General features: G+C 41.0%; 1 protein-coding gene across 7 annotated transcripts in view; it reads right to left on the bottom strand.

The window, feature by feature from the left end:
• CDK14 (cyclin dependent kinase 14) overlaps nt 1-13,633 on the bottom strand; it is a 226,584-nt gene that overhangs the window by 115,043 nt on the left and 97,908 nt on the right. For all 7 annotated transcript variants that reach the window (XM_053410263.1, XM_053410262.1, XM_053410267.1 and 4 more), the window contains one exon: nt 3,120-3,182. In XM_053410263.1, coding sequence (XP_053266238.1) covers nt 3,120-3,182 — 63 coding nt within the window. The remainder of the gene's footprint in view (nt 1-3,119; nt 3,183-13,633) is intronic.

The raw sequence follows: 13,633 nt of genomic DNA, 5'->3' as shown, positions 1-13,633 counted from the left end.
TCTGAACACTCATTGCTTTTGGGTAATTTCCCCTCATTGCTTTTGGGTAATTTCAAGCATAATTACTTATGCCTATAAAAATATAAATATTTATAAGATGGCAAATACCCTAAGGCTTTCACTCTGGTTGTTAATTTCCAAATTGGTCATTAACTTATCCATTTTTCAAGAACAGATATTACTTAGGCAACGTAGTTAAAGGATAATGTTCATGACAGAGAAACATGTGGGACTTTAGAATTTTGATAACATTCACCAAATAAAAAAGCTTTTTATGTAAAATTTCACAACTTCATTGCAATTTCCCTATTACCCTAGAAATAGAAAAAGTTTTATGAATAAATATTGACATGAACTATCTAGCCAATTCTTAGCTGCAGCACAGATATATAGATCAATATTAGGAAGCAATATATCTATATCTATGTCTTTATATATATCTCAATAGATATAGATATATGGATATGCATTAGGAAGTAAGGTTCTAACAGCCCTCAAGAGTTTCACAGCGATACCATTCCTAAGTCAAGGGGAAAGCTGAAATTCCCTCAAATGGATTCTGTGCTGGTTGAAATGCTGCTTCTGCTTTTCTTGACCAAGAAGTTGAAAGTCTTACCTTTCAAAAAAAAAATTTAAAAATTCCAAAACTGAGCTCTTTAATTGTAGCCACTCATGAATGCACGTTCTACCTTCCAACATGGAACTAGCATTTGGAACACTTCTACAAAGATGTCTTAATCTTTTCTTATGATGTAACTGTGCTTTTGGTTTTGAAAGGAAATGTCCAAAGAATGGTTCAAAAAAACAAGTTCAAAGATTATCTACATATACACACACTGGCCTAGTTTAGAGGTAACAGGAAACCACAGCCTCACCTCTTTTAATCTTAGGACAGAAGGGTATTAGAAGCTTTTCCCAACTGCAGACCATGAAGAGAACTGATTAAGAATGGAAGCAGATGCTTCTCAGGTGTGTGAAAGAGGAGAGGGGCTTGCTGTCGCTTATTCACATAGCAGGAAACATGCTTTCCCATTACGTCTCAACTAGGCCCAGATATTTCATTATTATACACCTACGGTGACACAACCTAAATGGTAATAATTGGAGTATGTGTGTATTGTACAACCCAGCAATTTATTTATTTATTATCCCTTTTTTGTTTGTTTTTACAGTGTATTACAGTGTATTATAATGCATAGTATAACAAAGCATCAACCAAACTCCAATCTGTCCCATAACAATTTATGTTATGGTTTTGAGGTTATTAAAAATGAACACCAAGAAAACTAGCACAATTTTTTTAAGCTACAGTATTTTTAAATGCTTATTATTATTATATATATTAGATTGATATACAAAGAGCAAACAACTCAGAATCATTTCAGTTATTACAGCAGACATGTGATGAAAGGCAGTTATGTCAGAAGGAAATTTCACCTGCAATTATTTTTCTGCAAGTAAACCCTAGAGGAATCCATTACTTTCAGATGGAAAACGAGAAATAAAAATGGATTCCTAATTAGAACAGAGGTTTCCCCGAGACACTAAGGCTACTAATAAAGGAAGTTTATGTTTCTGTGTATTCAGCGTTCTTACTACACAAAGCCAAAAGAAAAAAACCACGTTGTTCATTTTTACGCAAAAATAGACATGGTTATACAAATCTTCAAAGTAGCCAAACTAGAAGTGAAAATGTGTTGCTTGAATACACTAAAAGTATCAGTATAAATTTCTAGTGCCTCTTCTGAAGGTCTACGAAAAACAACAACTTGAGGCCTTTAACAAGGAGTGCACAATGTTTATTTTGAAACATTTATTGTTACCTCCCCTGGGTGGTACAATGACAAACAAGGAATAAAATAAAGTAAAATAGGCAAGATCTTGTGCATCCACATCAACACTTACTTCTTAGGCAATGCACACTTTTTTTTGGTGTCATATTGAGAGATGCCAGACAGCTGAAAACTCTTGTGTAAGCATCTGACACTCACAGTGATCCTTCAAGTGCACGCACACATTTTAAAACTTGATTATCCAGTTTAAGATATCCATGTTAACACTTCCATGTTAGGTTTTGCAGAGGAAGTCGTCTTGGTGATCCGGAGCCCAGAAGGGAGCTTTCTTCTGTACTGGCCCTGCAGCTTTGGGGGGAAACTCCCCTCTGAGGTGTGTCACGCTGTTTACATTTCATGACAAGCAAAGATGCACCTTTTGGTCCAAGCTTTTGGAGAGGAATGTATTGCATCATGATACCATATTTTTGCTTTTGTGGTGTTATTTATCCTTAATTATATGATCCTGATTGATTTTGTTTTACAAGTTTTATTGTTTATTGTGATTGTAGTGTTACTGTTCATCACCCTGGGTCTCTTCAGTGAAAGGCAGAGTACAAATTTCTCAAATAAAATAAATAAATGTAACATTCAGGGATATAAGCTCGAGCAGGATCACAGATTTCTGCAGAATAATGCTGAATGTTCTCACAAGGGTTATATTCCAGTGTTAATGTTTCCACATGCACGAACTCACTTGATTGCCTCCAGAAATCCCACAAGTATTGTGTTGCAGAACCAGAAATTAATCCTGGGGCATTACAACACACACACACACTTTCTTTTTATTTAAACATGAATACATCTATATAATGCAATCAATCTGTTAGGACCACAGCTTTTTCTCATTCTTACAAAACGTACATGGACCCTAACATAGAGAAATAAATCACAATCCTAAATTTAACAATTTGAAGTATATATTCTATGATACAGTGTGTTTCTGATTATTTCACTGATGAAAATAATCAAAAAGCAAGGCCGCTGAACAAATATTACCTGGGTGGTCTCTAAGACGATTGACTAACTGGATTCTACTTTACGCTGAAATAATTTGGCTGATTTCCCAGTAGGTAGCCAGATCAAGTTTCCAGCTCATATCCAAATAACAAAAACTAATGTCAGCTGTGCCTGCTAACATCCAGCTTACAAGCAGCAGTAAAAGCAATCTTTTTAAAGGGCCAGTTTACTTTCTTCAATCACGAGTCTGCTTGCATTATCACTGTATCATTTCTTACCAGAAACAATCCTAATATAGTAATGCTTATTTGGAAAGTGGTATCCTACCTTCACATTGTCTGGATGAAGTCCTCCAGGATGTTTGTCCATGTACTGACATAAATCTGTGTGCTTGAAAAGAGAAATCCAAGAAAAGGAAGAAGGAGGGATTAATTACTACTATTGCTACAGAAATGTAACAAATTTTCTACTCAAAACCCAATATTTCTACCAGATGCAGCAAATAAGGGGAATACATGCTATGCTAACATGACCTTCAGGTTCCATCTCGTTATATAGCTAATAATATTGCTTATAAAACTCTAAAATGCATCTCATTTTCTAGCTGGAAACCACAGGAGGGGAGAGCGGTCTTGTGCTCTGGTTCTGCTTGAGGGTTTCCCACAGGCATCTAGGTCGCCACTGTGTGAACAGGATGCTGGACTAGATAGGCTAGATAGGTCTGCTCCAGTGTTGAAAGTCAATTACAGTTACAGCAGACCAGAAGCATCCCAAATGGTTCAAGGCCCACATGGGGCAAAAGATCCTGCAATGCAGGGGGATGGACAAGAAGATCCTTGTGGTCTCTTCCAACTCTACCATTATAATATTCTAAGTACATACTCATCACTATCTTATTGTAATATTATTTTTTCATTCACTGCAGCCTCTATTAAAACAATGTTGTAGTTATAAAAACCTCTATTTCCTTATTTACATTTCTAAATGCACTTCAGTGAAATGCGTGTTCCAACAGGAGGTCAAAACCACATATTTCTCTGTAGTCTTATATGTCACACATTCCTGTCTGCAGTAGAAATTGTTCATACATTAAAGCCATAAAAGGAAAGATATGCCTATAGTAGTTGGAATGCAGAATGAAATTTGCAAACCTACATTCTACTAGAAAAATATATATGCTATTAAGGGCAGCATAAGAAGCTCTACTTAATGTTAAATATAAATGAAGTTGCTTCCAAAGAGAAATGATTTAACAACTGCCATTCTAGAGAAACCTATGTCGTTCATAGAGATTCTGTGTAAGTTGTGCAATAGTGCCTAAACACTGAAAGGAAGTTTAGTACCTTCATCTGCTCGTTCAATAAAAACCAAGTTAATTATTCTACATCTATCACCATGCTGCCCGACATGTTTGGGTTTCAGTTTCATTGGTAAAAAGAATGTTTTGTTTCCTTTACAAAGCCACCCAATACATTTTCCTGGTTCGTATCATTACTTGCTGATATTACTGACTAGAGGCTCCTTCCCTGTTTGCCTGCTCACCCACCTCTTTGCCAACTGCCCTTCCCCTACACTTTTATACCTCACTCACACCCTCGCCTATCACCCACAGCTTATCTTTATCAGCTTGCTTCATAACCCATACTTCCCAGAATACCAAGGAGCCACTTGGGCTCTACAATGCTAGAGAGAATGTTTGGGAGTGATTGTGTCAACAGCCCATTTCATCACACCATTACATAGTGAGACTAGGGCTTCAACAGTTTTCTCTACTGGAAAATGCCCCAGGACATTTTAGAAGCCATTGGGTTCCACCAGTCTCCAAGGGTGGGCAATTCAAACAGGTCCTCCGCCCTTGGGGGGTGTCAATAATTATTGCCACCAATCCAAACTTTATCAGATAATGGTCCAAGTATGACAATAAAATACATAGCATAATGCAGCATAACTATTGTCTTAAGAGCTCCTTGCCCTTGTAAACTATAGCAAATTAAGTGGAGCAGGATTTGTTTTGTTTTGTCAATGGAGATGGATGAAGAGGTGATATAGATTCTCTGCTTTTCACAGTAGCCACACGTTCTCCACATTGTATAGTTCCAGCCCCCAAAAGTTCATGGGGATGAAAAGTTTGAAACCCATTTTCTAAAATTCCCTTTAGATGACACTATAGCTCTATACTGAAAATGCTTATTTATAATTAATTAATTAATGCATATATCATTGAGTATAGGTTCAACAGTTGCAATAAAAAACAAACATGTCTCTCTTTAGAAAAAGGGGCAGGGGAGAGGGAGAGATATTTGGATAAATAGATAGCTAGATTTCATTACTTCAGGGACAAATCTCACAAAAGGAGCTCATACCCAGCCTCCTCCTTACTCAGTAATCATTCACTATTAATTAGCCACTTATATTTTCAATGATATATTCTTCACTCCTCCTCTCTTTCGCAGCAATGATAAATCTACATGTGACTTAGCTGTCCCATAGTTGTACCTAATTGGTTTCAGCTGTCATTTCTGAAGCTGAAATGCATGGACAGCCTGGGGCCTGTGAATGAACAGGAAGCATTTCCAACCACATTCCCATCATGTCAAACCAGCAATGTGAAAGAGCTCTTCCATTAAAACAAAAACTGTACTATTTAGCTTCTGGCAATGACATCATGCAGCAGACAGAATGTATTGTTTCACTGAGGCAGCAAGACTGTTGCAAGCCATTCTTTTCTGCTAAAGAGATTGCACACATTAGTTACGCTCCGGAGGTTCTTCTGACAAGAATAGTTTCCCTATTGTCACTAAGAAATTCTTAAGCAGACAATACAATGCAAAGAACAATAAAAGATATAGCTGAAGTAACACGTTTGCAACAATTGCATGCAACCATACTCTACAAAGAAGTTACTCTAAGTAGAAATATAACAAGACAGAATCCAACATTTTTAGGATTATTTGTAGTCATTCTCATTTATGAAATAAATTGCAATTTAAAGTAATAATTAAAATTAACATAAAATATTAAAGTAACCAATTATGATGTTTTAAATTAACCAGTAACATTTTAGCATCATCCTTGCATGGATTGAAATCAATTTTGGCTCAGCCCTGATGTGATATGGCTTCATCATAGTATTAAAATGATCACTCAGTAAACACTTAGATTTTAGATTTTATTCACTAGAAATAAGCATCCATATTATTGTATTTATACAATTAGTTCATTCTTGTAATGCTAAATTATAATTTAGCAACATGTATAAACCTGTCCAAAGTTCACAAGTAAGGGTATGTCAGTGTGAAAGTCCCTTGCATTCTTTGTTCTACTAAATATGTTAATTCCACAGGTTTTTTTAAAAAGCCTTCCATTCTTACCCTTTAAATTGTCATTCATAACCATCATTTTCTTGCTTTTTAAAGATTGTTTTCTTGTTATTCTGTTTTATCTATTACTTTTATGTACTTGGAAATGTACACATTTGAATGACACAATAGTTATAGAAACTTATAGTAAATTTGTTTAACAAGTCAAGTCTTTCTGAATTCAAGGGTGCTTATTCTCCTCAAAATGTGCATGTGATTGAAGTCAATATTCATGCATTTTGGTACTGACCTTTCCACTCTTTTACAAGAATATCAGTGTTATCTACTTGTACCATTTATATGAACGCAAAATATGAAACATTTTAAAGCTTTTAAAATAATTCTAGCTAATGAAGTTTGCCTTTAAATTACAGAAGCAAGGAACACAAAATGCTAAGTTATTTGTTATAGTTGCATTTCACCTTTCTTTCATCACCTCAGCTCAAGGCAGTTTCCCATTCAGGCACAGACCATAGCCAGTCCTGCTTTTTTAGAGTCATCCACAATAAGACCCTAAGAAATTTAGCAATTTGTGAATGTGGAGCACTACTGAGAAGACAGCAGGTTGTCCTCAGAAACGGTTACAGCAAGGTTTAGAAGACTGAATGTCAACACTGCTCTTTGAACATCCTTTCTTTGGGGATGTAACCTCTATCCTAGGAAGCTTTGGTTGGTCCTATCAGCTTCCTTGCTGCCCTTAATCATGACCAACCACATAATTCTCTGAAAATGAAGGATAATTCCTAGAATTTTTGCTATCCCTCCATACAGAAGATGAACAGAAATGTTATTTTAACTCAGGAAGCCAAGAGTAATGGGTGGGAAAGGGGAGATAAAATGTTTTATCTCTGATGTTCTCTAGTCTGTATTTTATAATGGAATGGGTTAGACAGCCAGAGAGAGAATGAAAGACCTTGGCCTGTAAAGTTTCCCATAATGATGACAGATTTCTGTCTCAAATTTTCATGTTTCAGGGGCACAAGGATATCCCCTTTCCCAGCAAATAGCCCCAAAACAGAATTAAGTTCAAGAAGAGACAATCATTCTCTTATCTGAATCTTTGCCATTACATGGACAATAAGAGAATGGCATTCTCATCCATCAAAAAATGACACTGATAAATGAATGAACATTGAGCCATCTGTTTGCATTATGATACTTCTACCCAGTTCCTTTTAACTATATATAGCCAAAATATCACATAAAACATTTGCACATAGCATTGCAGCAGCATCCATTGTAGGGCAAGTCCATCTTGCTATGTTGCCTGTTAGCTTCAGTCCCACTAGAATAGGATATTAAATCAAGTGACAGAGCCATTAAGGGCATGTCTGACTTCGTGCTGACCAAAATGCCTGAACTATTCCATGCAGAAAAGTGACACCAAAGTTTGCCCTTCCATTCCTTCCATATCCCCCACTTCATATATTTCTATGATTCCATGCAGAGGTTGGATGGCCATCTGTTATGGATGCTTTACTTGAGATTTCTGCATTGCAGGAGGTTGAACTAGATGACCCTCTACAATTCTATGAATCTTATACATGTATAGTACAACTATGCCACAACTGGTGCGAAAATTATTCTTTGTATAACTGCATTGGCTCATATTGCTGAAAGTCCCTGGGTTGATTCCAAAGCTAACACACTATAAGTTGTGCTAACTCCATCCTCAGATTGTCCTATAGTAACACTGCACATAGAACTAGTCTACTTATCTCATTTAGAATGAGACTCCTGTTTCTCTTTCAGGTCCTTCCTCTTTCAAGCCTATGAAAAATGCTTGCCTCCTGGTAACAGCTTTTTAACAAACTAGTTTTTCAAGCCGAAAGTGCCAGATCGCTTCTTCATTCTTATCATCTAAAATGGGAAGGTGGGGAATTCCATATTTATCATCTTACTTTGATGCCTTTCTACCTCGCCCGTGGGTCGATATTGAAGCTCAAAATATCACTACATCATCCCTGCTTACATTGCCTTATGCTACAAATTTTGAAAAACTTGTCAAATCTTTTTACAAGGTATGCTTCTGAGGTATGAAAAAGGTGATATAAAAAACTCCTTTCTGTACTGTCCCCTCTAAGCCCACTTCCTTATTTTTCTCAATTGTCCCACTTACATATTAGCCAGTTCTGCTGCAATGGACAGCCCTAGGCCTAATCCCTGCAGAGGCGTACCTAGGTTTCCTTGCACCCTTGGCAAGGAGATGTATCAGCACCTCCAAAGTCAGGAGAGACCAGAAACTTGCTTTTTGTTGCCTTTCACACTCTGCCAGTGACTTCCATCACGACCATTGGAAGCCCTCATCCTCTTTCTCCTCTGTCAATCCGTCTGCCTGCCTGCCTTCTTTCCTCCCTCCGCTCGCTGCTTTCCCTTCTGCCTTCTTCCTCCCCTTCCATCCTTTTTCCTCCCCTTGCAACTTTTACCCACTCTCTCAGTCTTTCTTCCCTCAGAGCCCAGCTGGTGGGTGATGAACTCACACTTCTAATAGTGCCGCTGGCAGACTGGGGAGGGGCCCCTGCAGGCTGCTGTCATGGCCCATGCCAGCAACTGGATTCGTCTCCTGAGGAACCCAGAGGAGCCGGCGTGCCTCAACCTCCACTGTGTGGAGGAGTGGTCTGGGGCATGTGCAAATGGGCTAATAGCCACTCAGGGTCAGAGTGGAGAGGTGTGATATTTGCGCACACACACACACACACACACCCCTGGGTAAACCTTTCGAACTGGGTATGTGCCTGACTCCTGCCAGTAATATTTCTGATGGAAGGCAAGTAATTTCTAGAGAGAACTAATTATGTAAGGGCTACAATATAGTGGGGTAGTAAATTTATTTTCTTGCAAATCTAAAACTTGCTCTACATTGCTTTCTCTTTTGGTAAAACTGTGTATCTGAAGGAACGTTTCCACCCCTAATGTTCAGCCCAGACACTGAGATCCAGCTCTGAGATCATTCTCATTAGTCACGCCCGCCCTGTGGAATGCCCTTCCATCAGATGTCAAGGAAATAACAACTATCTGACTTTTAGAAGACATCTGAAGACAGCCCTATATAGGGAAGTTTTAAATATTTGATGTTTTACTGTGGTTTTATAATTTGTTGGAAGCCGCCCATAGTGGCTGTGGCAACCCAGTCAGGTGAGTGGCATATAAACAATAAAATCATCCTCATCCTCATCCTCATTCCAATGCAGCAACATCCAAAGTCACTATAATAAATAACAACAACAATCAAAATAATCCAACATTCTAAAAACATTTCATTATAAAATTAATTAAAATCAAATTGATGGCAACCATTAAGCAAAATTCTGTGCAGATTGCCAGAGGAGGGGGTCAGGCTGCGCCCTGACCAAAGGCCTGGTGGAACAGCTCTGTCTTGCAGGCCCTGCGGAAAGATGTCAGGTCCCGCAGGGCCCTAGTCTCTTGTGACAGAGCGTTCCACCAGATTGGAGCCGCGGCCGAGAAAGCCCTGGCTCTAGTTGAGGCCAGCCTAACCTCTCTGTGGCCTGGGATCTTCAGGATGTTTTTATTTGCAGACCGTAAATTTCTCTGTGGGACATACTAAGAGAGGCGGTCCCGTAGGTACGAGGGTCCTAGGCCGTATAGGGCTTTAAAGGTTAAAACCAGCACCTTAAACCTGATCCTGTACTCCACCGGGAGCCAGTGCAGCTGGTATAGTACCAGATGAATATGATCTCGCAGCGAAGACCCCATAAGGAGTCTCGCCGCGGCATTCTGCACCCGCTGGAGTTTCTGGGTCAGTCTCAAGGGCAGCCCCATGTAGAGCGAGTTACAATAATCCAGTCTGGAGGTGACCGTCACGTGGATCACAGTGGCTAGGTCAGGGCGAGAGAGATAAGGAGTCAACTGCTTAGCTTGGCTGAGATGAAAAGATGCCGCCTTTGTTATAGCTGTAATCTGCGCCTCCATAGAGAGGGAGGTATCGAAGATTACACCCAAACTCTTAACGGACGATGCTGGCACTAATTGCACCCCCGCAAGAGATGGGAGTTGCCCCCTCAATCCCATATCGCCCCGTCCCAGCCAGAGGACCTCTGTCTTCGAAGGATTTAACTTCAACCGGCTCCCATGTAACCATCCAGCCACAGCTTCCAGACATCTGGTCAGTGTGTCTGGGGCCGAGTCAGGATGGCCATCCATCAACAGATAGAGTTGGGTGTCATCGGCATACTGATGGCAACCCAGCCCAAAACTCCGGACAAGCTGGGCGAGGGGGCGCATAAAGATGTTAAAAAGCATCGGGGAGAGAATCGCACCCTGAGGCACTCCACACACCAAGTAGTGGCGCGATGACAATTCCCCCCCCCAAGCACCACCCTCTGTCCCCGACCAGAGAGAAACGAGCGCAGCCATTGAAGGACTGTGCCCTGGATCCCCACGTCGGCAAGGCGGTGGTCCAGGAGTTCGTGATCGACCATGTTGAAGGCTGCTGACAGGTCTAGAAGAATCAGCAGCCCCAACCCGCCTCGATCCAGCTGCCTGCGGAGATCATCTGTTAGGGCGACCAGAGCCATCTCGGTCCCATGACCAGCACGGAAGCCGGACTGGAATGGATCGAGAGCCGATGTTTCATCCAGAAACCTACCAAGCTGTTCAACAACCGCTCTCTCAATCACCTTACCCAGGAATGGAAGATTCGAAACCGGGCGGTAATTGGATAGATCTAAGGGATCTAATGATGTTTTCTTTAAGAGCGGATGCACCACTGCCTCCTTCAGTTCCCCTGGGAATATCCCGGTGCCAAGGGACAAATTGATGATATCACCCAGGGGGGCCCGCACCTCGTCTGGACACGCTCTAATCAGCCAAGACGGGCACGGGTCAAGAGGACAGGTGGTGGGCTTTCCAGCTCAGAGGAGTCTGTCCACATTGGCTGGGGATATCCGGTCAAAGTGGTCCAATACTGGACCCGAGGACAGTCGAGGGGCCTCCAGTTCCTTTATTGTATCCAAATTGGCAGGGAGGTCATGGCAGAGCAACAGGACCTTCTCCGCAAAATAGCTCGCAAATGCCTCACAGCTGTGTGTCAAATTAATATTTAAATTTGGCTGTCCTTCAAGGGACGTTAAAGACCTAATTATACTAAATAATTGCGCCGGGCAAGAGCTAGCGGAGGCAATGGAGGCCGAGAAGTAGGACTTCTTAGCGGCCTTCACTGCCATCTCGTAGGTTTTCATAAAAACCCTATAAGATGTTCTTGAGGCTCCGTCACGGGCACCCCGCCATACTCGCTCTAGCCGTCTGAGGTCCCGCTTCATTTTCCGAAGCTCCTTGGTAAACCAGGGAGCCCGGTTCCTGCGGGGTCGCAGAGGGCGCCTAGGTGCGATCCCATCGATGGCTGCTAGGAGCTGGATATTCCAGCCCTCAACAAGCTCAGTCAATGAGTCGCCAGGGGGAGCAAGGTCCCGTAAGGCCTGACGGAATCTATCAGGGTCCATCAGCCTCTGCGGGCGAGCCCAAATTGGCTCGCCACCTAAGCAGGGTGGGGGTGGAAAATCAATCCTGGCTTTCAGAGCGTAGTGATCAGACCATGGCACCTTCATCGAAGGAGACATGATCACATCTATACCGACGCCAAAGATCAAATCCAGCGTGTGGCCTGCTTGATGTGTGGGGCCAGAAACAAACTGGGAGAGCCCTAGTGTCGCCATGGAAGACACCAGGTCCAGAGCCTGTGAGGAGGAAGTGGCATCAGCATGGATGTTGAAGTCCCCCAATACCAATAGGTTAGGGAACTCCAAGGCCCAGCCGGCCACCACCTCTAGCAGGCCTGACAGGGTGGCTGCTGGTGCGCTAGGTGGCCAGTACACCAGCCAGACAGCCAAGCTCACCTCAGAGCCCCATACTAGGCCAACACATTCAATGCCGGGGATCGATGGCGATGGTAGAGCCCTGAAAGAACAATCTTCCTGGATTAATAATGCCACCCCTCCCCCTGGCCCACAGTCCGCGACTGGTGGAGGACGGAGAAACCTGGGGGCACCATCTCTCGTAAGGTAACAGTTTCCCCTTCGCGCACCCAGGTCTCCGTCACACAAGCCAGGTCAACCCCCTGCGAGGTGAAGAAATCTCGCAGGGTGGCGGTTTTGTTGCCTATAGACCTGGCATTGCACAACACCAGTGACGGAGGTGAGTAATCCTTGCTCACCCTACCTATGTCCCTCGGGATGGGGCGCAGATTGAAAGGGGTACGAGCATATCCGTATCTCGATCCCCTTCGCCTAACAGATAATTTGAGTTGATTATTTCAAATTTTCCAAGTTTATTATTAAATCCATGAAATCTCTAATATAGGATTTCAACTGGACCACAAAAGGAGCCAAAAAGAATCTTCCATTCTTAGAAAGTGGTTCTAAAATTGAATTGCATCCTGAAACTACAGGTCTCCTGTGCAGCAGGTATTAAGAAGTATATAGAACGGTGCAGTGTAGGGGGTCCTTGTTCTACAGAGAATCGTGTTCTCTCTGAATTAAATAACCTGAGGCAAAACCTTCTTCCAACAGAAATCTAATTTCTCATTGTATATAGTGAACAGGATTCTTATCATGTGAACTGTAATATTTGTATCCTTATCGCTGCTTTTTCATAATCCAAAATGCCAGCACGATGGCCCAACTTTGTCTGCCGGTTTAGTAGCAATTGTATTCTTTGCCAAATTATCTAAGGACTGCCTCTCCAAATGATTCAAAGCAACACACTGTTTTGTGTGTCTTCTTCTAAGAACTAATCCTAAGCCACAGCTGTTTGAAAGCAGGATGGGTTGAAAGATAAATCTGGTTTCAGTTGTTGGTATAGTACAATGAAAGAGGAGATGGTACCACAAAATACTGAACTTCTATATATCTAACTAAGTAACCCATCTTCGTAACTTGTATATACAAGTATTTATTACATTTTCAAAATATTAATCCATGAGAACTTAAAATTTTTAAAACATTCATACTTTTATTTGACAGCTGTATTTTTTCTAAACTTGTTTTTGGAATGCTTCATGGTGTTAACGTATTGTTTTATGAAGCGTTTATATCATATTCATTTTGTAATTATATATATTTTTAAATTGTAGCTTTCCCTGATAAAGGACCAGAGTGGTCCAAAATGCTTTGTATAATAAATAATTTCCTTTATTTTTACTCCATCCTTTTTTATTGTTTTCCTAGTATTTGTGGCCTTTCTTACAAGGCTAGTTTACAAAAACTATAATTTGTCTTCCCCAGGTCCAACAGCAAACTGTGATTTGTCATAAAATCAGAAGTCAGTGACAGCACAAGAGAATGGGGGATGGGTAACATGTAAACCCAAAAGTAACTCATAATGCCAACATGCAAACTAGCCCATTGTCTTCAGTGAAATTTAAGTAGATCGTTTTTGTTCAGGATCCTGGCTAAAACATTTTAAGTACTATAATTCAAAAAAGTTTTACAGAGGATGGGGAGATATAGTCAGGGTTTTTTGTTTGTT

The sequence above is a fragment of the Podarcis raffonei genome, chromosome 12 (assembly GCF_027172205.1).
Source record: "Podarcis raffonei isolate rPodRaf1 chromosome 12, rPodRaf1.pri, whole genome shotgun sequence".
Taxonomy (NCBI): Eukaryota; Metazoa; Chordata; class Lepidosauria; order Squamata; family Lacertidae; genus Podarcis; species Podarcis raffonei.
Note: the sequence above shows the minus strand (reverse complement) of the source record. Positions and strands in the feature narration are given on the sequence as shown.